This window comes from Equus caballus, chromosome 8, assembly GCF_041296265.1.
Source record: "Equus caballus isolate H_3958 breed thoroughbred chromosome 8, TB-T2T, whole genome shotgun sequence".
In the NCBI taxonomy this organism is placed as follows: domain Eukaryota; kingdom Metazoa; phylum Chordata; class Mammalia; order Perissodactyla; family Equidae; genus Equus; species Equus caballus.
In genome coordinates this window covers 20748479-20773772 of record NC_091691.1, presented here as the reverse complement: position 1 = coordinate 20773772, position 25294 = coordinate 20748479, and the positions used below count along the sequence as shown (strand labels likewise).

At 50.5% G+C, this 25294-nt stretch overlaps 1 protein-coding gene and 1 long non-coding RNA gene across 3 annotated transcripts in view; both read right to left on the bottom strand.

Moving 5' to 3' along the window:
• Positions 1–849: 849 nt before the first annotated feature.
• Positions 850–3061, bottom strand: LOC138925345 (uncharacterized). The gene is made up of 2 exons (XR_011441368.1): positions 2935–3061; positions 850–2158 (listed from the first exon to the last, which is right to left on the bottom strand). It is a non-coding gene; the product is annotated as an uncharacterized lncRNA (long non-coding RNA).
• Positions 3062–10618: 7557 nt separating this feature from the next.
• Positions 10619–25294, bottom strand: part of TBX5 (T-box transcription factor 5) — a 102659-nt gene continuing 87983 nt past the window's right edge. The window contains exons 9-10 of one of the 2 annotated variants that reach the window (XM_023647107.2): positions 22239–22313; positions 10619–10834 (exon numbers count right to left, since the gene is read on the bottom strand). In XM_023647107.2, the coding sequence (XP_023502875.1) occupies positions 22285–22313 (29 nt within the window). In that variant the 3' untranslated portion in view covers positions 10619–10834; positions 22239–22284. Of the gene's footprint in view, positions 10835–21374; positions 21680–22238; positions 22314–25294 lie in introns of those variants that run through there. The other variant, XM_070275443.1, reaches the window with a different exon arrangement.

The following is a 25294-nucleotide window of genomic DNA, read 5'->3' as shown; positions in this document are numbered from 1 at the left end:
CATTCACACCGGCATTAGAGTTGGACAACGCTGGGTTCAAATTCCAGCTCCACCACTCCCTGAGCCGTGTGGCCTTGGGTGAGTCACTTGGCCTGGAGGAACTTACTTTCGTCATCTGTAGAATGGGCATGAGAGCTGCTTCACTGGGTTCCATCAGGGTTCCAATGACATTCCCTGACAGGAAGCAGATGGCCCACTCAAACAGGGTAATGGGGGGAGTTTAATAAAGGTGCTATTTATAAAGGCGTGGGCAGGATTAAGGAAACCAGCAAGGGATGGCAGGCACCCAAGGACTAGTGACATTGGGGAGCTGGTACTGTCAGCAGTCCTGAAGGAGCAAAAAGAGGGCATGTCATCAGAACCCAGAGAGAGAGAGAGAGGAGAGGGCCCTGATAAAAGCCGAGGCTTTTGGTCAAGACACTGCCAGCCCTAGACAACCTGGCAGGGAAGAAGCCAAGGAAACAAAGACCCAACTTCACTGTCCTCCATCCCTCACATCTCATCATGTTGCAAAACTCCAGGGACCACCATTCACAGCATAAACAGTAAATGGCACCTTCTAGAATTAAGCAACTAGGGCCCGTAGGAGACACCATGATGTCATTAGTATGTCAGGTTGCTTGTGTCTTTCTGCTCTACCATCCTTAGCACTGGCTTTCATCATTAAAGTTGCCTCATGATCACAGGTGGCTGCTGGAGCTCCAGCCATCATATTGGGAAGAGGAAGGAAAGCAAAAAGGCCAAGAGCTCTCTGGAAGCTCCACCCAATAACCTCTGCTTACATCTATCTCATTTACAACCCCTATCTGCCAGGAGCGCTTGAAACTATAATTTCTTTTTAACTTGGCATAATGCTGCCCCCAACAACATAGGGGACTTTTATTAAAGAGAAAAGGGAGAATGGTCTCCCTCAAATAGGTACCGAATTGGGAGTCAGAAGGCCCGGGTTCTAGTCTCCACTTTGACTCTACTTGGCTAGGTGACCTTGGACAAGACACTGTCCATCTCTGACACTGCTGATTCTCTGCCTCCCATGATAGCTGCCGTCCTTTTGCTGACCAACCTCATGCCTGATCTTTGAACTTGCCTGGAAACTTCAGTTCTACTGTTGCCCGCTCCCCTTCGTGTGGCAGGGATGGGAGAAGGGAAAATGAACAGGTCACCTTCCAGTCTCTTCCCTAAGTCAACAGGCAGTGTAGTCTAATGCTGACAGCCCATCAGTCTCAGACAGATTGCTGTTTGACTGGTGGTGCCCTCCTTATCAGCTGGTGGCCTTCGGCAAGCACATTCAATTTCCGCAAATCTCAGTTTCCTCCTCTGTAAAGTGGGGCTGACAAAAGTACTCGCCTCGAGGAGCTGTGGAGAGAATGAAATGAGGTCGTGTGTGTGGAATGCTTAGTCCATGACGAGACACACACGAAAGGACGGCTCTGAGTACGGTAGGATGTTCCTCCTCCCTGCCAGGAACGGGCGTGGCTGGCAGATGCGCAGCCTGAAGACGGCAATGAGAAGGGAGGGGACCCCCACGCTGGCTAACGGGGTGCTGAAAGTGTGAGCGGCCGCTGTTTGCAGTGGGCTGCGAGCCTTCAGCATCCAGCGTTACGTGTTTCTTTTGTCCCATCAGACAAGCGACAGGAAGTAACCAATTTCTGACTCGGAACACTTCCCATCCTAAGTGTGAGTCCTTCCTGTCGAAATCTCCCAAAATGTTCTGCAAAATGTAAATGCGTGTTTATCACAGAAAAAGATTCCAAGTCTGCCTTTTTTGTGACTATGGGACTTGTCAAAGCCTTTAATATGCTAATGATATTTCTAAATCTTCCATGGGGGTATCACAAACTGTGTCCCAAACAGATTTGCCTAACAATTTCTTTTTTCTAACAGCCATAATAAGGACGATAGCAGTAATAGTAATAGCTACTTACTGAGTATCTACAATGTGTAGAGCCTGTGCCAAATGCTTTACAATGTGTAATAGTCAGCTATTATTGTGATAATGCTGCATAACGAACAACCACAAAACTCTCAACGGCTTCCGTTAATAATATTCTTGCTCACTTCCTGGTCTAGAGCAGCTGGTGTGCCTCAGCTTCAGACTGCAGATTGAGTTCAATTCTGCTCTACACGTCTATAATTCTGGAACGTTCTCCTCTTCATTCTGGGCAGGAGTACAAAAGAGCAAACCAAAACTATATAAGCACAAGTCTTTCCTCAGATGAAGCATATGTTACACGTGCTCACATCCACTGGCCCAAGGAAGCCACATGGTCAAGCCCGTAGTCAAAGGGACAAGGGAGAGTATTCCTGACACAGTAAACTAGGGCAAGGGTGGGAAAGGAAGTAAGAATTCTAAGCAAATAATACCATCTGTAACTATCGTCTATATGCAGTAGCTCATTTAATTCTCATGACAGCTCTATGTGATAGGTATTCCTATCATTTGACAGGTTTAAAGAAAAAAGACAAAACAAGTATTTGACAGGTAAAAAAAAAAAGACAAAAACTGAAGCTCGATAAGTCAAGCGACTTATTGGAAGTCACGCTGTCCCAGATGTCAGACCTAGGACTTGAACAATCTGAGTCCTTCATTTTTAGGGCAGCTTTAGAAATCTCGTTTGACTTCACAGCTCCTTAATTTCACGATTCCTTTGGTTCTTCTGCTGCATTCATGCATATTTATTTTCAATGCAATGAAATGTTTTATAACGCTTCAGCCCAGAAGCTCACCTAGAAGCCCGCAGCATTTATGTAAATACTGATATTATTAATATTACATGAGCCCTGTTCCTAATTTACTACAAAATGCAGGGTTGTCATCTTTAGAGCTGCGTCTCCGATAAGCAGAAATCGCACTCAGTGATGAAACAAGGAAATGTGAATTTATGGACGTAGTAGATACCGTGGGGAGTTCCCCCAGATGCTCGGAGCACTCACCCTCCCACTGCACGCTGGCAGCTTCCTGTGCGAGCACTTGTAACTCTCCGCCTGAGACCTGGGGAGTGGGCACCTCCAGAAGCCACCTGCGGACAACGACAAACTGGAGACGGAGGATATATACCCCAGTTTCTTGTCCCTCCGGTGGGGCGATTCTGAGGCATGTTCTGTATCGTCTCTCAGAGACCCCCAGCAGGACAGAGCCTGTTTCCCACAGCAGTAACCTGCTCAGTAACACATTCTGCACAGGCTGCTTTCCTTCCAATTTCTCTACACCCTTCCTGGTGCTTACTGGGATCACCTCCAAAAAGCAAAACAAAACAAAACTTCCTGGCACTCAGATCCTTGTCTCAGGGTCTACTTCTGGGGGGATCTCACCCTAAGACAACAGGTGAATATCATTAGCAGGAAAATAGTTGACGTTCTCGACCTACTTGAAAACTGCTTGCATTTTTGTCATTTGTTTATCCCCCAAAATCTTTACCTTTTTTAGGGATGGATCACAGAGGCTCTGCTATCAGCTATGGATTCTCTGAAGAGAACAATGCACCCTCCAGGGCTCCGTGGGCCCAGGTTGATTTATTTAATACGGAGACAGAGAGAGACGGAGCCGTGGGCAAGTCAGCCCCGGGGACAAGAGAGCCCGGAACTCTGGTTCTGGGGGAAGCTCATGGACCACTGCTGAGCTCATGCGCCCTTCCGTTTCTGGCTTAGCTGAGTTTGAGAACATCATCCTTCATAGCTCTAAAAACTAGACTAAGCAAAACCCAGGCGAGAACCCGCTGTCAGAAATTCCTCCTCCTGCGGCTGGGAGGGCTTTCGTGGTTGTTTAGGTGGCTTATCTGCTGGCCCCGTGTTCACCTCTTGCACAGTTCCCCGACGCCCTCGTCTTCCACGGCGTCACCACCCACTTCAAAGGCCCCTCCACCCTTGGAAGTGACCCGTGGGTGTGTGGGTGGTGGGAGGAGGGAGCGGCGAGCAAGGCTCCAGCCTCTGGTCTCTTGGCAAGGAAGGAGGGCCATGGCAGAGGCCAGGATTTCTCCAGCTAGCCAGGAGGCCAATGCGTGAGGATCAGTCAAACCCGGGCCGCTCGCCCCCACAAGGCCAGGCCTCCCTCCCCTCGGGCTAGATCTCTGTGCTCCATATCCATTATCCAGGCTTGGCCATTTGATAGTAGGGGAAAAACATGGGCTTCGAAAGCAGCCAGCCAGGCTTGAATTGGATTCCAGGGTTCAGCAGAGAATGACTTCACTTCTCTAATCCTCACTCGCTTGTCTGTAACATAGGAAATTGGTATCTTTCCTGCCAGGATGTTTTAAGGATCAAATGGGAGATTAAAAGCAAGTGCTGCTGAGAGCATTGCACACAGTAGGTGTTCCATAATTGCCAAACTTTTTGCTGTAACTTCTATAATTACATCCCCCAACGGCCCTTTGGCGGATGCCCCTCACTCACCTGAATTCCATTTTCACGTGTGCCTCTGCTTTCCTTGCAGACCGGAGTAAGTAATTTATCTTGCTTCCCTCCCAAATCCTTCCTTGCTTGGAATAGCCTCCTGGGGCTCTCCCAGAGCCGTGCTACCACCTGGAATTATCCCGGTGGCCCCTGGGTGAGGCAATAAGATCTTTCTGTATGAAAAAGACAGCCCAGCAAAAAAAACGGTGGACGCCTTTTAGATGTGCCTTCTCAGTCCACGCAGAACAATACCCCCTCTATTGGGCCCGTGTCGTAAATATCGACTTGCTTATCCTAGGCTAGGAAGTCGTCTCCAGAGCCAAGAGATTGCTTTCTTCCCATTTATTTATGGGGAAGGCTTAAAATCCCACTCTTTGGGCCTGTAAAGCCCATTATTGACATGGAAGATGGAAGGTTTGACTAAAGCACATTTCCTTGTCACTCACTGCCTCAGTTTCCTCATCTTGGAATAGGGCATGCTCTACGTTACTAATTGTGAGCACACCTAAGAAGACTATTACTACCATTAATAATAAGAACAAGAGTAGCACTAGTTACCGAGGGGTCGCTGTGTTCCAGGCACTGTGCTTGCTTCATTCATCCTCCCAAGGACCTCATAAGATGCGGGTCAACATTATCACTCCCATTTCTCAGATGAGGAAGCTGAGGTCCAGGCAGGATGCATAAACCTAATCAAGGTTGTATAGCAGGAAGGGGTGGAGCCGGGATTTGAACCCAGGTCAACGGGACCCAAAGCCCTCATCACCCCAGCAAACTACCACCCAGAGGCCGTCCCCAGGTTGATGGAGAATCCACTAAGAAAAACCCAGAGAGCGTGACCCGCACCGCTGGGCAGGATGGGGTTTGTCTCTTCCTTCCATTATTTTTATTATAAGATCAGATTACCCTAGTAACTACCAGCCCCAGAGCCCAAACAGGCGGTAACCAGGACTCAAAGCATGTTATCGTCAGCCTTTCCCAAGAACTAAATAACACAGCATCTGCGCCTTTCCGTGACCCTCCAATTCCTCGGAGCTATGAGCAAGCTCATTCCTCTATAAAAACAGAGAAGCCAAATTGGTTTTAAAGCAGCTGTCTTCATTATCTGCAGGCAAGGAAAAGCTTACGGTAGCCCTCTTGGGATCTGGCCTGGTTTGAAAAGACCAGGGGGGAGCGACTGGTGAGTTAATTCTCTTTTAGCTCCAGCGGACGGTGGGCACGGGCCGCCTCCAGCCTTGGCTCCAGAGCTGACACGTCCTCACGGTCGTCTGGAAGCTCCAGGCCGGCCTCTGGAAGAACCAGCGACACACCTCGGATGCCCAGCTGGCAAGAGCTCTCCAGGGCCCCTGCTGGGCAGACCCAATTCCCTTGGCCTCGGGCTGGTCAATAAAGTCTCTACCCCTGGTCTGCTCAGCCAGAGGCTAGGAGCCTGGTTCCTTCAGCTTTCCCTCCTACAAAGAAGACGTGGCAAATGAGCTGTGCCGCAGCCAGAAGGCTCCACCGGACCTCCCAGAGGTGTCCCCTTCTCAAGCATCCAATCTCAACCCAGTTGTCTCCTCCTCCGAGAAGCCTTCCATGACCCACCCGACCTAGAGAAGGCTCCACCCAGATGCGCTCTGCTCCATAACCCAGTTTATTTCCTTTTCAGTCTGAGAAATTACCTCCTTTGTTAGTTGTTTGATGGCTCATTGCCAGTGTCCCCTCACTAGAATATAAGTCACAAGTGGGCAGAGTCCTTGTCTGTCTTGTTCACTTCTGTGCTTCCAGAATCCAGGACAACGCTTGGCTTGTGAACAAGGTTTGGCGAATGAATGAATTTGACCAACGAATAAGTGACCGAAGGAGAGATGGACGATGAGGACCCGTTTCCACGCGGCTGTTTGAGGGGAAGGAGGGGTGCTGGAGGCAAAGCGAGACAGACAGGCCGGCAGTCACGCGAGCTGCGGGGACCCTCCCTGCTGCTTCACCCCGTCCCTGGCCCTTCTCTCTGTCCCTCCTGGGCAGTCAGCAGACTCCTGGGAAGAAGAGGCATTGTTTCAACTGGCCTCTGTCCCCAAGGCCAGCACAGGCCCGGGGGCCTCGTGAGCAGAGCAGGGCTGGGGCGTCAGACTTTCTGGGTTTAAACCCCACTTCCTCGTGTGTGACTTTTGACGATTTACTTCTGCTTTCTAAAACTCAGCTTCCTCATCAGTAATCGAGGCTCATCATACAATTTTGCTCACAGAATCAATGTGAGGATTAAATGAGACAGCTGTGGAGTCTAGGCCAAGGTCAGTAATTATAATAAGAATCATGATTATCACTGTGTTTAATGTCCAAAGTGTATTATTACTAAGTGTTTTAATGGGTATAAACGTTATATAAATGTTTTAAATGTATTATGAAACACCTTAATGTTTTAAATGTATTATTATTATTACTAGATATTTTAATGTTTTAAACATTATAATGAAACGTTTTAATGTTTAAAATGTATGATTAAAACTTTTCATTTTAAATGTATTATTTTTTAATGTTTGCTGAATAAATAAACCTAGAAAATGAATGCTTTGGCCTCTCCCTGTCTTTTTCCCTCCTCATCCCCTTTCCGTCTGCAAACTAAACACGCAGACTTTGAAACTTAGACCCTGAAGCTCCGTTTCTGCTTCTGTTCTCCAATCCTTATTCTTGAATGCATGCTCCTCTCCCTGCAGAAGGGTCTAAGACGAGCGCTCACAGGACCCAGACGCGTGAGCAGGAGCCTTGAATTAAACAGACAGGAGTTTGCATCCTGGCTCTTTAAGCTTCTCTTTCATCATTTGCAAAGGGAGAACTGGGAAATCTACTTAGCTCGCAGGTCCGTTACGAGGGTTCAGTGTGAGCACGTGTAGGAGAGGGCTCGGTCAAGGTTGCCCACATTTCTTGAGCACCCAGTGTTTGCCAGCTCCGGTGTTAGGGACTGGGGATCGCTCAGAGAACAAGAGGAAGGGAGTCCTGCCCTGGTGGGGCCTCCGTGCAACAAGCTGATGCCTTCTTCTTTCTGAGAACTTGACTCCGTCTTCCCCGGAAACCCAAGATTCCCAAGTTCTCGTCTGACACGTGCGCTGTCTACCTCCTCTGTTATTCTTTCCTCTCCACCCTGCTTTCCTTCCTCTCATGTGCTTCATCCTACTCACTGTGGCAGACATTTCCAGAATAAGCAAAGCTGAGTGTGCAGGGCACAGAAAACTAGAAAGACACAACTAATTGCAGGGCCCGTGTGGGAGTGATGCTGTGCCGGGCCCTGCGTCCCCCTCAGGACTGAAGGATTGCTCTCTTACCTGCCAGGAGTGTTGCCAGCTGATGGCTCAGCTGACAGCCTCTTGCAGAATTGACTTTGGCTGAAGGGAGCCCTTTCTCCCAAGGTCACACACCGTCCTTGGGGCAGCCACATCCGACAGCTGGTCTATGCTGGCATCCTTCTCCCCACTCGAGACAACTCAGAAGGGCCATCCCAGTTCCAGCACTCGCTGTGGGGTTAGCCGAAGCCTTGTTTTAACTACATCACAGCTCAGTTTCTCCCACTGCCTAATCTTGCTTCCTTCCCTCTCTTGCAGGAGCTGGTGGTCCCACGGGCCAATGAACATCCTATGCCCTAATCTCCCTCTCAGAGTCAGCCCCCCAGTGAACACAACCTGCAAAACTGTGGTTTCCTCAGTGCCTAGCATGTAATCAGAATGAATCAATATGTGCAGAATAAATGGTATATTATTTAGGACTGCTGTGGTTGCAAGCAACAGAAATCTAATTCAAACTGGCCTAAGCGACAGAGAAGAAGTGTAACTCAAGTATCCAAAAAGCCAGAGCATGTGGATGTCATCAGAACTTGGTGTCTCTCTCTCCTTCCATCAGCTCTGTTCTCCTCCCTGGCTTTACTCCCAGCCCAACCTTGGTGGCCTCCTGGAACTTCAGGCTTACATCCACCCAACTTCAAGACCTGCAGAAAGAGAGAGGCTCTCTTCGTCAACAGTATCAGCCAAAGTACCAAGGCTGGATCTCATTGGCCTGGTTTGAAGTCACATGGCCATCCTTAAGCCAATCCCTGGGACTAGTGAATGGAATTCTCTGCCTGGCCAGCTTGGGACATGTCTAGATTCTGGGAGCTGGAGAGCCCGGTCAACTCCACCTAAACTACAACAGAAGTACAGAATAGGTGATTCTCCAAAGGAAAAACGGGGCAATTCTGCCAGAAAGAGGAAATGAATGTGAGATAGTAAAAACCACAAGAAAACCACTACAGAGAGTTTGTGCAAAACCAATCCAGCTCACAACTTCAGTTACTCCACCTTCTTTCCACCACCCACGCTTCCCAGCCCTTGGGTCTTTCTGGAGGCCCGTCAGTCTTCCCTGAAGGCAGAAGTGATGCTGTCAGCCAAGAAATTTTATATGCATTCTACCCATCAACAGACAGAAAAGTTTCAATAAGCAGGAACCTACAAAGGTGCCTGCCAAAGTCCTATTATCCTTACAAACCCAGCTCTAATGTCACAACCTCCTGGAATTCTTTCCTGGATCATTCCAGAAAATGACTGATCGGAAACTAACTAGGAACTTATTCGGGCCCAGTTCTCCAACTGGTTAATAGGAGTTTGGCCAAGGTGAGTGAAACCAGCTAAGGGAAGCCTTGCTAAGGCTTCTGGGGATTCTAGAAGTTCTCTCTTTGACAGAGCTGGGCACGTCCCTGAGCATATAATCAATGGTAACAATTGCTTATGTGTAAACACTTTCTTGTGCGTCCCCTTTATCCATCCTTAACATTCGTATTATCACTAGTCATTATTTTATGTTTCATTTGTTGAGCTCATGCTGTGTACCAGCCCCCAAGGTATGCACCTTTCCTATATCATCCTATTAATTCCTTATGACATTAAGAGGTAGCTATTTCATAGGTGTATTCATGTATTTCATAAGTGTATTTCGTGTATTTCATAGGTGAGGAAGCTGAGACTTTCCCAGAGAGGTTAGGTAACTAGCTCAAAGCGACACAGCTATCAGGGAGTGGGGCCAGGACTTCAGGCCACGTGTGTTTGGCTCTAAAACTCTTGATCTTAAGCGTTAAACTCCTATTATGCTTGCATTCTTGCAAGTGAGGCAAGCAAAGAGGATTCCCAGTTTACAAATGAGCATCTGAGGGACAGAGAGTTAACAGGGAATTCACAAGAAGTCACCTGTCCGTCCAAAAGGGCACAGAGACCAGCTAAGCTCCGGGAAGAGCGTGTTCCTATTAATTCAGAAGAAGAGAGCGAGGCGCAGGGAGCAGCAAACCCAGGGAACCCTCACTCTCCTGGAGACGTCTGGTTTCAGACACGTGTGTGAATTAAGCACTTGGCACCAAGTAGACACTGGATGGACGTGCACTGAAGCCAGAGCGATCGATGCCAGCAAGTGCGGAGGGCTCCTGACACATGTGATATTTCACGCGGGACCATTCATCCACGTGATGGATGTGAGGCATCGAGGCTGAGCCCCGGGTCCCCCCGAAACCAGCATCCATGGGAGAAGTGCTCCACATCCCACAGCCCCCTCCCCACCTGGATTTGGAGCCGGCTGGCCCAACGCCGTCTGTCTGGCCCTTCCCCCTCCCCCCGGGTGACAAACTCCGCTGTGGAACCTTATCAAGTGTTTCCTGACCCGGCAGTAAGTACCCAACATCACTGTGCTTGGCCAACCCCCTCCCCGCCCCGCGCACCTTGGCTACAATATCTCCTCCTCATAAATCACGCAGCCATATGAACTGTCTCTCAATCAATCTCTTCCAGGTGTTGGCTCAGACACTCTCTCAAGGCGGGTGTCTCTCCCCTCGAGGCTTAGGCGCTAAAAGCCCCCTCGTCTGGGAACAGTTTAAAGCCAGATAGCTTTTCTCCCCTCTCAGGGTCTCTCGGTTCAGCTTCGAGACCCCCAGGATCCACAGACCGCAGAGAGCTTCGAAAAACCCCGGAGAGGGTCAAATGGACTCAAGAGGCTTGAGACGACGGTCTTTATCCACGCCCAAAAGCTTGGTAAATACGACCCGTTTGATTCTTCCACCCCAGCAAATATTCCACACAGGGGATCGAAACCCGAAAGCTGGGGCTTGAAGCTGAGAATGTCGAGTCTTCCAAACCCAGTTGTGGATATCAGTTAGTTTCAGAGAGTTGTCATTCCATATTATCTGCCCCCTTTTTGGACACATTGGTGGGTGTGGCAAGGATAATGCTACATGTACACAAAATTCCATTTCAATCTTTTATTTCCCGGGATCCCTTGTTAGGCTGAAGGCATGAGACTAGGTCCTGGCCAATGGGAGGTGGATAGAAACAACCCACTGCATAGGGGTTCAGCCACGAGACGCCCTGCACGTCATCTATAGTCTTCTTCTGCTCTTTCCTCGGTGACCTAGGAGGCTGTTTGTCTAAGCTGGAAGGAGCCTGGATCTCTGAAGCATCACCTGGAGGAGAAAGCCAAAGGTGGCTGCCCGAGCCATATTAGACTGTGATGGAAGAAAGAGCGTTAACCATCTGAGTTTTGGGGATGGGTTACTGGGGCATTAACCAGCCTACGCTGATTAATACAACCAGATTCAGAGAAGTCTATCAGCTTGCAAGATAGGACTGCAACTCACTTACGTACCACCTTCTATAACCCACCTTTGCCCATAAATGCCACAGTGGCTGTGAAGAGCGGTAATCTGGTGGCAACGAGCGTCAACAATCATTGGGATTATCACTAGCTTATTGCAAGTCAGGCTATCAATGTGCCCCCAAATTAGACTTTAAATTCCATCTGGGAAGCATAAAGCAGTGGGTAAGCATGTGGATCCTGGAGTCAGGCAGATTTGGGTTAGAATATGGTTGAATTACCTACTACTGTGTGGACTTGGGCGAGGCTTAACCTTCACTTCCTCATCTGTAAATAGGAATATATTTGTAGTAGATCCTGTTGGCTGTGTACCGTTTGGTGGCTGTGGCTCCTAGATGCCCCATCCCCAGGACTGAAGGCTTGACTCCCCGCTGGAAAGCCCTCAGCTGTCAGAAATTGCCTCCTCAGCAGAAAACCACCTCATCCAGGGTCACAACCCTGTCCTGGGACAGCCCACATCCCATGAGGGGTCAGGGAGGCATAAAGCCCTGATGACCCCCTTGACCCAACTAGGGACAACTCTGAAAGGCCATCCCAGCTTCAGGGTTTGTGGTAGACAGACTCTAAGATGACCCCCAACTGTCTCTGCTTCTTGATTCTCATGTCCTTGTATGGTCCCCTCCCCAGGAGCGTGGGCAGAACCTGTGACTTGCTTCTGACACCAGAACGCAGCAAAGGGGACACAACGTCACTTCTGTGATTACATCACATGAGGTCGTAATGTCTGTCTTGCCAGCAGACTCTCTCCCTTGCTGGCTCTGATGAAGCAAGTGGCCGTGTTGGGGAGGCCCATGAGGCAAAGAACCAAAGGTTCCTACCAACGGCCAACGAGAAACTGAGGCTGTCAGTCCTACAACCTGTGAGAAAATGAATTCTACCAGCAGCCACGTGGGCTTAAAGGGAGAGCCTTCCCCAGTGGAGGCTTGAGGTGAGACCCCCGCCCTGTCCAGCCCCAGATGGCACCGCGAGAGACCCTGAATCAGAGGCCAAGTGAGGCTTTGCCTGACTCCTGACCCACAGACTGGGAGATCCTAAATGTGTGCTACTTTAAGCCGCTAAGTTTGTAATTAATACAAGGTTCTTCATGGAGTCGGCTAAAACCTTCCTTAAGACTGTGTCGCAGCCCAGCTCCTCCCTCTGACCATCTTGCTTCCTTCCGTTCCCTTCCACAGCTGTCGATCCCGGAGAACCCAGGCTGCACCCCTATCCGATACCTGCTTGTTCCTGTTCCACTTTGAGACAAAACCCTGATTTTCTTCACTTGATCCTCCTCGAAGTGACTCCAGGCTTCCGAGGAGGCAGGCCCCGCCCCCGGGCTGCATCCTGGTTAGACTAAGCCTATTATGAAAATCCCATTCTTCTTGCCAATGATCCTTTCAGGAAGAGGCCCCTGAGCCGATTCTGATCAACGAGATTTGAGAAGGTGGGTGTCCGGGCTCCTAGGAAACAGACACAGGAGGGGCAGCCCCTCCTCTGCCCGAGGACATTGATCCATCTCACTGTAGGAACCTGAACGGCTGACGTCAGGACGTCATGCAAAGAGCTGATCAGCAGGCTCAGGACAGCAGGATAAGAAGACAGAAGGAGGCGGATCCTGGACGGGATTGGAGTCGCAGAATTAATCAGCTCCACCCTGAGACTGCCTTGGGACATCAGTTTTCTTCAGGACAACCCTGTGCATTCTGATGGAGTCAATTTAAGTTGCTGCCTCACAGGCGGTTTGGAGAACCGGATGAAACGATGCTGTGGTAGCCATGAAATGTGCCTCGCGGACCCCCAACTACGGGGGGTGTAACTGACCAAGGGCCCCGGCCACTGCACCTGAAAATCCATCACCAGGTTTGCACCAAGCCCACACTCCCCTTGGGCTGCTTCCAGGCAAGGACTGGGCACAACAGGGATACCGAGGCAGGTGTGTGTCTGGGAGACATGGGATTCCTCTGACGGACGACTTTGGCTCAAGGACCTGCCGTCGGCCTTGCTGAAACTTCCTTAGAACTGCACTGCGGTCTGTGGCTCCGCCTTCCCAAACCCCCTTCCTTCCCCGTCTCCTTCACAGGGACAGACCCGCACCAGATCTGACGGCTCTCCCAGCCTCCTCCCTCTCCCCCACATCTGCCCTCCTCCATGGTCTGCTCAGCAAACTCCGTGACAGTTCCATCAGGTTCTCATTTTAGTGCCTGCTTCTCAGAGGATCTAAACCAACACAGATGAGCCTATTGTGGAATCAGCACTCAGTAAATGGTGATCACAGCAGAGCAGCGTCTCACTCATCCTTTACCTCTGGGGTCTAGCACAGTGCCGGGCACAAGGTGACATTTGGTAAATGTTTTTTGAATGAATGATTGGATGGATGGATGGGTGGGTGGATGGGTGGGTGGATGGGTGGATGGATGGATGGATGGGTGGGTGGATGGATGGGTGGGTGGGTGGGTGGGTAGACGGATAGATGGATAGATGGATGGGTGGGTGGGTGGGTGGGTAGATGGATGGATGGATGGATGGGCTGGTGAATGATGGATGGATGGGTGGGTGGATGGGTGAGTGTTGGGTGGATGGATGGATGAAGGGTGGATGTAAGGGGGAAGGAATGACACCACTTCCTTCCTTGCTGCCTGATGTGTTTATACCCAGGTCTGATGTTTCTCAAACCCTGGCTCTTAGGCCTAGGCTAATATGCATGGTTGTTTCAAGGACTTTTTATTTCCCCTATGTCCATGGCAACAAGAAACCTGAGACGTCTCTGACTTTTTCCCTAATGTACCTGACATCTCTGTAAATGGGAAATGGAGTAAGAATGTACATTTTCTGAATGTTTCTGTCATCCACTGAGACCTTCTGTGGAATCATAAACGAGAATGCCAGGCTGGGACATCCTAGGTTCCCATTTAGACCAGTGAGGCAGAAGTTCCTGCCTTCAGCTCTACCAGTGATTTGCTGTGTGACCTTGCACTAGCCCCTTCCCCTCTCTGAGCCTTAGTTTTCTCCTCTGTCCAAGAGCAGAATTGAATGAGATGGTCTCTGAGCTTCCCATCCTCCCTATCATACTCTTCCAGCAGAATATGTTCAGCTGCAAAGAACAGACAAACAAACCACAACAATATTAAAATATATGTATATTAAAATGTCACCCAACAGGAAATTTGAAGGTAAAAATTTCCAGAGCTGCTGTAGCTGCTCAACAATTTTGTCAAAGGTACAGATTTTTTCAATCCTTTCCCTTCACCATATTTAACATGTTGGCTTCCAGTTTCATCCTTGTTGTCTCATGGTCATATGATAGCTGCCAGAGTGCCAAACATCACACTTCACTCCAGTGTCCAAATCACGGAGGAAAGGGCGAAAGAAAGGTGTTTCCTTTTAAAAAGAAGGAAAATTTTTCCTAGAAGCCCCCCTCAATGGGATCCTCCATGATTCTTTGGCCAGAAATGAATCACGTGGCCACTTCCTGCTGGAAGGGAAGCTGGGGAAGCAAGCACTTGACCAAAAAAGAGAATGAGACTTCCATGGGCATACTGCTGCCTCCATCAGGGTAAGGAAAAAGGGAAGGCCCTGACAGCGTCTGCCTGGGAGGCCTCAAAGGTGGATATCCAGTCATCCACACCCTAGTTTACTCAGAGAGACATGGCAGCTGTGCGTGGAGGAGTTTGAGGCCACACGTGGGCACAGAGAAAATAGAGCCCCCGAGCACCGAGTGGGTGCAGGTACTTGGGCCAAGGGTGGAGGATGCAGGAGGTGGGGGATCAAGGTGTCAATGGGAGAGAATGGACACAAAGAGAGAGGAGATCCTGACCTCTCGCTCTCCCTGGCCGGACTGAGAGACCCTCCTTCTGTCCCCGCTTTGCACTCACTGCGCTGAAATCCCCGTGACCCTCCCCTCTGCGCCACAGGGAGCTCATCACAATGCTACCCTGCAGCGGGAACCCCTGCCGTGCTGCTCCATGTTCTGAGGAATAAAGGCCAAATTCCTTACCACAGTCTCCAAGGCCCCCTGGGACCTGGGCCCTGGGCCCTGTCAACCTCTCTGGGCTTCTCCACCCCCGGCCCCGGGTCCCTTGTGCTCCAACCACATTGACTTTTTCTTCCTGTTCCAAAAATTGGTTAAGCACAGTCCCCCTCAGGGCCTTTGCGCATGCTGTTAGAGAGCCGCTACCTGCCCCCACTTTTGCTAGCTAACTCCCACTTATCTTTCAGATTGCAGTTTAAAGAATACTTCCTCAGGGCAGCCTTCTCGGAGTCCCCACACTGTGAGGTAAATCAACCAGATTTACAGAGAGTTCATCTAAGTCTGTCCCTACTCCCCTCACTTCCCAACACACAAACACTTGCCTCTTAGCTCCAGGAGGGCAGGGGATGGTGTCTATGTTCCTTATCAAAAATATAACAGAGTCATCAAAAGCTGAGGCTTTAGAGATAGCTGCATGGGTTTAAAGCTCAGCTATGCCACAGACCAGCTGTGTGACCCCGAGCAAGTTCCTTAACCTCTCTGTGCCTCAATTTCTTCCTGTGTATCAGGATAACAATAAACTCTTCATAAGGTCGTTTTAAAGATCAAATGAGTTGTTGTGTATTAAAAGCTGAGGACAGTGTCTGACACAATATGTGTTATACAAGTATTTAATATACCAATAATAATAATAACAATACATATTGTTATTATTCGTACCTCCCCATTCCCAGTAGTACCTAGTAAATGTTGCCACGTAGTTGATGCACAACAAATACTTGCTGAATAGAGAAATGAATGTCTGTTTGTCCCACTGAGGACAGAGAGAATCATATGCCTTTTCATTTCTTTTTTCTTTCTTTTCTTTTTTTTTTTTGCTGAGGAAGATTTGCCCTGAGCTAACATCTATGCCCATCTTCCTCTGTTCTGTATGTGGGTCGCAGCCACAGCATGGCTGCTGACAAGTGGAGTAGGTCCGCGCCTGGAACCAAATCTGGAACACACCGAACTTAACCGCTAGGCCACGGGGCTGGCCCCCTTTCCATCTCTTTATCATCATCATGTGCACAGGACCTGGCACATAGTAGGCCTAGTAAACAGGGATGACTGAGTGCGTGAATGTGGGGGTGACTCCCTGGAGTGTCCCCCGCCCCTTGTGCCCATGCGCCTCGACTCCCCACCCTGCCACGCTCCCTCCCCGGATCCAGGTGGGACCCTTCAGCCCCGCTGGCGGGACGGCCTCCCTGGCCCCTCTGCTGTCCTCGGCTCTGCCTAGAGACGCAGAGCAGCTTTGATCACTGACAGGAGCCTTCTCGGAAGAAAGAGAGAGACAGAGGGAGAAACCTGGCAATTTAAGCTCCCTGGACATGACACTTACTAACAAAACGAGAGGCTGTTGGCCTCTGCTCCGGTGAGCTGTCCATCGCTGGGGGTGTGGGAGGGGAGCGAGTGGGACGTCTTCACCTCTGGATGGGAAATACACAAACCCAGGCCTCGGCCAAGAAAGGCCGGGTCACCCCGGCAGGTTCGTCCTCACTGGATTTTGACCGCATGGACCCCACTCCCATCCTGGTCCCGCCAACATCTCCCCAGAAGTAACCACTGACAGCATTCTGGGGGTGTGCATATTTGCAGAGCCCGTTTTCTGTTTGACACACTCTGTACCTCCTGCCTTGGGAGTCTTGTTTCGAGTGTGTATATATTGGTCCATAGACTTTTCTGCTGGGATGGGCTCATTCGTTTTGTTTTCTTCTGAACAGCACCACCCTGAGCATCCAATTCTGCCCCTGGTCCCTTTCGTCAATGACGTGGCCGGGAGGCTTGCCACCTAGGAGCATCCAGATCAGCCTCATTCTTTTTCACCGCTGCATAGCATTCCAGCGGCTGGAGAGAACCTAGTTTATTCAGCTCGGGCTGCATCTTAAAACACAAAGCGTGTGTGTGTGAGGGAGCTCCTTTATCAGATATGGATGCCCGGGTCCCTCCCCAGACAAATTGAGCGAGAATTCTGAGGGCAGGTCCTAGGTCTCAGGATGTTATAATTCCTGGTGATGTTAACTTGCAGCCAGGATGGACCAGTAGCTTACTAAAGCGTATTTAAGCTGCTTTCAAGTCTTTGCAACGAAAAGAGAAAAAGGCTGCCAGGCGCCACTTCGTACATTCTTCGTTGTGCGTCTGTGCTGGTATTTCTGGAGCACAGGGCTCCCCGCCTCGGCACTGTCCACATTTGGGGCTGGGTCCTTCTTTGTTCGGGGGGCTGTCCTGTGCACTGTGGGAGTGGCGCAGCATCCCTGGCCCCTACCCACTCGATGCCAGGAGAACCACACTCACATCACCCCAACCCCAAACGCCTCCAGGCGTCCTAAATATTGCCTGGGGAGCAACGGGCCCTGGCGGGGAACAGCTGCTGTGGAGTAGGACCTCAAAGGACAGTGGCTGGGTTACGGGGAGGTGCACTTTTTCTGGGAGTCGACGGTGCCCCAAGGTGCCCCCACCAATTCGTGATCTCTAATTTCCTGGGACCATCCTGCTGGTAAACCTTCCATCCCTTTGTCCCGTGAGTCTGGGTTTAGAATTTGGGCTCGAACCTTTCAGCCCCTCCACGTTTGTGCTGCTTCCTGCAACCCCAAAGCCCAGGAATGCTATCAGCCTTTGGAAGACCATTCAAGAATCTAGAAGATGAGCCCAGAGGTCTGGAGCAGAAGCGATGATCAAACAAAGGTGAAGAGGAACCCATTTCTTCCCTTTTTTCTTTATTTCTTTCTCTTTTTTTAGGTTATTCTGTTGAGGCGGGGGACAATTCCCTCATCCTGCCCCTTCCTCAAATTTCCAGAATCTACTCTCAGTCTCTTTAAGGCCTCAATCTGTGTCCTGGCTGCTCTCGGGGTTTTACAAGTGATGAGAAGAGGAGACAGAAGGGAGGAAGACAAGGGAAGTTGTCTTGAGAAACGGAAAGAAGATTCCTAGGGTCTGCGTGGACATGTGTGTGTGTGTCTGAAAGAGAATTCAACTCACGGGCTGGGACGGCAGAGCAGGGGGAGAAGCCACAGGCCCAGCCGGTCGTGTCTCTTTAAGCAAGATAAGGCGCCTGTTCCATCCATCTCTTTGACACTATCGGCCTGTTGTCTAAAGTACTTACAGTTCCCTCCTTGAGAGGCGAAGGCCTGACAGGGGATGCTGGGGGAGGGGAGCGAGCGAGGCATTTGGGACCGGCACCCTGGCTGGCCCGCTTCCCCGCAGAGCAGGGACACAGCAGGCAGAGCGAGGTCACCCCCGCCCCAACCCCCCCCCCCCCACCGACTCTGGGCGGCCTGTTTTTAGCTCAGCCCTGAGAGCTGGGGAGATGGTCCCGCCCCAGCTCCCCACCTGGGGCCCCGTTCCCAGGGAACCACTTGAAACCAAAACTTGTCTTTCTCAAGTGGCTAGGGGGAGAGTGTGAAGCCCAGGAAAGAGAGAGTGAAAAAAAGCAAAAGCCCTCTTGCTGCTGCTCAAATTGACCTCCACTCGGCCCCTGAGCCTTTAAAAAGCCGCCGTGGTCCTCCCTGTGCTGTGAAGTGGGTGCTCTTATTCCTTGTCTCAGACACAAGGAAACCAGACCCAGAGAACTCAAGTAACTCCCCTAGGGTCACACAGCTCATCAGAGGTGTCGGTGGAATTGGAACCTGGATTTCTCTCAGTTCCAGAGCTCACTTCTTACCTCTTTAAACAGGGTATTTCTTGCAACTCCTGTTGTGGGCGATCGATGAAGGATTCCCTGAACTGATGTACAACTTCTCGTTCTTTAGTCATTCATCAAACACTTTGGGAGCATCGCCTCAGTGCCAGGCTCTGCTCTGGGTGCTGGCCATAAAGACCTGGCCCCAACCCCTTACTGATTTCTATAAAATATCCCCCTAGATTAAGCCAGACCTGCAGAAACCCTGGCAACCAGATTTCATCATCGTGGCCTCTGGACCACTTGATTTTGCCAGATGGTGACTTGGGGTTTTGCAGCCCATCAAGAGAACCCAGGAGAGACGGTCCTGATACATTTACTGTCGGGCTTAACAGGGTGGGGTCCTCAAGAACATCACCAAAAAATTACACAGCACTACATCATCTTTACAAGAACCCCGGGAAAAACTCCCTCCTGGTTTTTAGCGCACATCTCGATGTGTTTGTCTTTTACGAATTCTTCGGGCTCTCGTAACTAACTATAATTCTCCCCTTGTTTTGGCAGCTAGGGAGCTCAGAGCCAGATATATTTCTGTTAACGACACAGCCTGTTCCAGTTCCAAAGGCCGAAAAGCAAAATATTCTGAAACCTAGTGATGTCAAACATCGCTTTGCATGCTCCCGGATTCTGTGGGTCAGTGATCCGACCCGGGCAGCCAGGCTCTGTACCACCACGTCGAGAGCTGGGGGCGGAGCCATCCAGAGGCTCTTCACTCACGTGTCTGGGGTGGATGCTGGCTCTAGGCTGGGGCATCAGCTCCTCTCCACCTGCGCCTCTCCTCATGGGCTCCCACTGTCGACCCTTTTGGGCTTCCTCCCAACATGGCGGCTGGGGTTCAAGAGTGAGTGTCCCAAGGCAGGGCCAACTCAGGAGGAAGTGATGTCACCTTTTATGACCTTGGGGTGTTTGTAGACTGAGGAGGTCACCACCTGTCCCCCACCCTGAGCCTGTCCTGTTTTGGGTTCATCCCTTAGTCCTGGGGAGCATTACCCCGCACCACGTCCTATTTGCCAGAACTAAGCTACTAGGCCGAGCCCATAATCAAAGAGAGAATCAGACTCCGCCTCTCGATGGGAGAAGCACCCCAGTTCTGGAAGACAATGTGGGACAGAAACATTGCCGTGGCCACTTCTGGAAAATACAGTCCGCCACACAAGACCTCTGGGACTCACTGACGGGTGCTCATCACTCTTGGCTTGATCGTTTTATTAACCGCCATCTGTGGATTACACGCATTTTTGCAGCCAAAGATTCTTTAAGGAAATAGGCAGGAGACAGACAATATGTGTAATCAACCCTGTTTTCTGAGCGTTTGTTATCTGCTTGGCGCCGTGCAAATAGGTCCTGCCCGATGTCTTCATGGGTTTAATTCCCAAACAATCCTCCTACCAACGTTTTCCAAAGTAGAGAAACCGAAGCCCACAGGACGTTGAAGAATTTCACCAGATTTGGCATCGCGGAGAAGCGGCAGAGCGGGGGTTCCATGCCCGGCAGGCTGATTCCGTTCTGCCGCAGGTGGAGTCAGCCCACCGGCCTTCGGCCTCGGCCTCTGAGCTCCCTCCACACCCGGTTCCCACTTGACACTAACAGGACGGCTATACAGGACTCAGCCCTCTGTTCCTCCACATTTCCCCCCGACCACCGGGCGTTCTCCAGTGCAACTTTCTCTGAGAAATAAGAGCATATTCATTGACCTCTGCATATATATCAAGATTAACATTCTCTCCAACTTAGGTCAGCCAGCCTGGCGGGAATTGGGGAATTTGGCAGAAAGTCTCTGAGCACCCACTTCCTGCCGGGCCCGGAGCTGACTCTCAGGAATCCAGACACGAGGCCTTTTACGTCACCCTGGATCGAGATCTATCTGAGGGTGGGGACGGTGTCATCGGGCCTTGTGGATGGGCACACTGCGAGGGCCTGGCGCGGTGGATGGAGAAAGGGAAAGTGTTCATCCATCCCAGCAACGAGACCACCATGAGTGACAGCGCCTCTGAGCCTCCAGCTGCTAACCTGTAAAATGGGCTGAAGAATAGCGCTGCACACCCCACAGGGCCACACTGGGAATCTTGCCACTGAGTAGGTCTCTTTTTTTGGCATTGACTTCCAAAAACCTCAAAGCCAAGTTTGGGGCTTATGCATGATCATCATATAAAATGTTAGCATATAATCAACCCTCAATAAACAGGACGAGGGAAGGGCTCTGGGGCTGGCACTCCAAACTCAACTGAAGCTGGGGCTTGACTTTTCCCCGTTCCGCCTCTGGAAGGGGCAGCCTCGATGCAGTACGATGGAAGTTGGGGAGCCTGGTGTTTCAAGAGCAGATGGAAATCTCCTAAAAACTTTTTTTGGAAACCCTTGATCCTCCCAGCCAAGATTGTTGGCCAAACATCCCAGCTAGAGGGCCCAATGGAACGCAGTCAATGACCTTCAGAGGTCACAACGTCCTAGGTGCATGCCTGGTTGAGGGGAGCCGGGGTGAGCCTGCTTGAAGAAGACGAGAATCCAGCTCAAGCACCCAGCTCTCACTTTCTCTCTCTTGGGCCTATTAGCACCGAACTCTACTTTTATTTTTTACGCAGGATGTGGCTGGTGAGTCAGGAAGAAAAGAGAGCTGCAGTATTTGCTCTTGGAAATATCAAGAATACTTGGCTCTTCAGACAAACCCCAGCATTGGGCCCGAAAGCTAAATCCAGATATGTTATATATTTATTCAAGGCAGCAATTGGCCAGGAAACGACTATAAAACACACATTTTGAATAAAAGAGGGAGATTTATGGTGCTTTTGCGAATCTGAGTCATATCTCTCTGCCTCCCCCAGGCCAGGATCCTTTAATCACTAACATACCCCCAGCTTGTACACTCGGTGGGCACAGAATTACTTCCTTCTGGTCCCGTCCCAGGCAAAGCTGCGATGCGGATTGCGCTACTTCATCTGACAGTCGGTAAATGAATTGCCAATTCATTCTGAGCTTAGCTGGGGGCTGCTTTTTGCCTTGGGAGGAAAAAAAGTGGGGTCCTTTCATAGGTATCTTTGATCAGTCAGGACTTGACAAATTATTTTCCTAGGAATTTCTCTATCCTTAATGCCACAGGGAAAAAATGGATTTACCGTAAAAGAATAGCTTTTATGTTTCAGAAATTAGAGCAATGTAAAAGCTTTTCTCCAGTTCCTTTCTCTCTCTCTCTCTCTCTCCCCCCCCCCCTTCTCTCTCGCCTCTTCTCATTCAACCGTATTTTTCTCCAGGGAAAGGAGGCAGGTACCAAATAGAATTGGGAAAGGCCACTGGCAATGGCTGGGCTTCTGGCTGGTTAAGATATTTCAACTGTACAAAGGTAACAGGAAAATAAGCTCCCCACCTCCCCCATACACTCGATATTGAGAAACCAAAGGCAAATCTTCACCCCAAGTTTCCCTTGTGATAGCTGATTTTTTTCTCCTCTGAACTCTTGTTTTAGGGACCAATTTGAACCTGAAGAAGCCCGAATTATTTTTCAGCAGGATTCAACCATGCTGCAACTATCTCATGCCCCTAGTTTAGACGTTCACTTACCTGAAGGCAGAGGGCCGGAACAGCGGATCTCTAAGTTATTTCCACATCAAGGGTTTTTATCAGCTAAGGTACAACCTTAAAGAAAAGAATGTATTGACAGTATCAATGGTACAGGGCTGCCATGAATGGATGGGCAGGCTGTGCACTGCACAACTCCAAGAGGCACCATTCAGACAGACTATCAATGTGAGTGACAGGCTCTGAGGGTTGTGCCATGCTCAACCTTTACAAGTGTGGGCTGCAGCTTTGAAAGGGAACTCAAAGAGGTGAAGGAAAGATTGGAGAACCATCATTATAATAAAGGGACAATCTTAGGGATCCAAGTGGAAGGAACCAAAAAAAGAGTTTAATGAGGGACTAGACGGGATGAGCATGAGCATTTCCAGTCTGTTTATTTCTGCACTCAAGATTCTCTCTCTGGGAGAAGGAGAAAGTGCCTCGGGTCAAGTGCTCCCACGCTCTTGTCTAAAGGAGGGGAAGGCTCTTGGGTGAAGAGCTTACACTCCTAGTTTAGGTTTCCCTCAAAGCAGACCCTAAAACAAGGATTCGGATGCCGCGTCTTATTGGGGTGAGGGAGTGGGAAGTGAAATGAGGAAGGGAAGGATGCCAATGAAGGGTGTGGTATTGAGAATGCTGCTGGAGATCCTGTAAGGCACAGTGTAAAACATACTAAAAATTGTCCCACCGAGGGGACAGGAAGCTGGGCTATTTACAAACCAACTCCCGTCCCTCGTTGTTAATTCTCTGGATGAGTGTGTACCTGAGGCCAGAGAAAGCCTTCCAGCAGAGAGACTCAGATGCCGGACGCAGGAAGTCCTTGATGGATGTGGGAACCATCCACCAAAGCTGCAGGTGACCTGGAGGATGGGCCCAGGAGGTAGGGCTGGGCACTGACAGCATCTGCCACGCCCACAGAGACCACACACAATGAGGGAGAGATAACTCCCCTCCCAAACTGGGGTGCCATCTCCAAAAGAAAGAGGAATGGAAGCAAGGAACTCACAAAAGACCAGACACCCGCCAGGCACGGAACCCAGAACAAATCCAATCTCGTCCCCGTGTTTGCCCCATCTCTGCCACTAAACAGCCCCAGGGCCTTGAGCTGGTCCCCGCCTCCACTCTGGAGATACCAGCCCTCAGTCTCTTCTTCTCAAAAGCCCATGAGGTAGTACTATCCATCATTTCCAGGGCCCTAGACCTCAGGGATAAAAATGGGGCTCCTCTCTTGGTGGCCTGGGGCTGTCATACAAAGCACAAGGGGCAGTGAGTGGAGCTTTGGCACGTGACATCCCCTGAGCATCTGTTAACTTTGGGAGGCTCAGAGTCCAGATCCCAAGGGAGCTGAGAATCACCTGCAAAGTGGAGGAGCTGAGGTGTGCGGGTTCGTGTGGCGTGTGCAAGGGCTTAGCAGCTGGTACCCTGATCGTCTACTCAACAAGCAAACAAGCACGGTCCTCCCCTTGCCCCATTCTCCCTCTGCAAACAGAGCCTGGACTGCATTGGGGGAGCGGGCACAGACCGTTACCTTAGGATGCTGGTCCTCACTCCAGCCCTGCAGATGACCCTTGACCGGTCTAAGTGAGTCAAGATCATCCAGATCACCTTTCCAGGTGTCTCACTTGCCCAGGCTCCCTGGCAGCTGGGATAGCCTGGTGACGCCATTTGGAACAATGAGATGTGACGCCGGGGGAACCCAGCTGGCTGACTGCTCGTGAAAGGAGACAGCCACGGCGAGAATCTGTCTGCCGTGTCAACTTGGCCAGGCTACATCTCCAGTGATCCCATCCAACACTAACCTAGGTGTTGCTTAGAGGTTCTTTATAGATGTGATGAAAATCCACAATCAGTTGACTTTAAGTAAGGGAGACTATTCCAGATAATCTGGGTGGGCCTGGTTCAATGAGTCGAAAGGTCTTAAAAGCAGAGCTTCCTGAAGGGAAGGAAGAAATTCTGCCTGTGGACGGCAGTTTCAGCCATGCCTGGGAGCTCCAGACTGCCCCGTAGGGACTGAGTTGTGCCCCTGCCCAGTTCCTGTGTTGAAGCTGTAACCCCCAATGCGACTACATTAGGAGACGGGGCCTTTAAGGAGATAACTAAGGTTAAATGAGGTCATGAGGGCGGGGCCCTGATCCAGGAGGACTGCCACCCTTATAAGAAGACGGACACAAATCAGAGCTCTCTCCTTTCCTCCCTCCCTTTCTCTGCCCCTCCAAGTGCTCAGAGGAAAGGCCATGTGAGCACAGAGCGAAGGGGTGGCCGGCTACAAGCCAGGAAAAGAGGCCTCGCCAGAAACCAACCCTGGCAGCAACTTGATCTTGGACTTCCAGCCTCAGAACTGTGAGAAAATAAATGTCCGTTGTTTAAGCCCCGCGGTGTGCAGCATTTTGTTATGGCAGCGTATGGCAGACTAATACGCTGTCCTTCCTAATGGCCCGCCCTGTGCATTTCAGACTGGCCCACCAGCCCTCCCAGTCAAATAAGCCGATTCTTGCAATAAATCTTTTCGTATATATCCACATTCTCCTACTGGCTCTGCTTCTCTGGTTGAACCCCGGCTCATAGAGCTCCTCAAGGCAAGGCTTGCATATGACTTGTGTACACACCAGACACGCCCTGGCTTTGAATGGACGTGTCACGTATGGGCCCATGAAGGATGAGAAGTCACATGGAGCAGAAGCAAGGCATCACATCCAAGGGAATCCTAGACCAGCCTACCCCCAGCTGACCCCTCGGCTGATCACAGGCGCATGAGCACAGCCAAGACCAGCTGAACTCAGCCCCGATCGACAGCACCCCTTGGTTGATCCAATGGAACCACTCGGTTGACTCGTGGGCTCTGGAGCAAAAGCAAATGTTTATTGACGTACGCCTCTGAGCTTTTGTAGTTGCTTGTTATGCAGCCCTTATTGCGGCCACATGGGTGGCTGCTTGAGGTGGCATGCTGTCAGCATGCTCTGAACTGTCCCCCTAACCACATCTGAAATGTGAGGTGGGCAAAGAGGACGTGAGACCAGGCACAAGAGTCATCTTCCACCGAGTCCCTGACTTGGCCACAG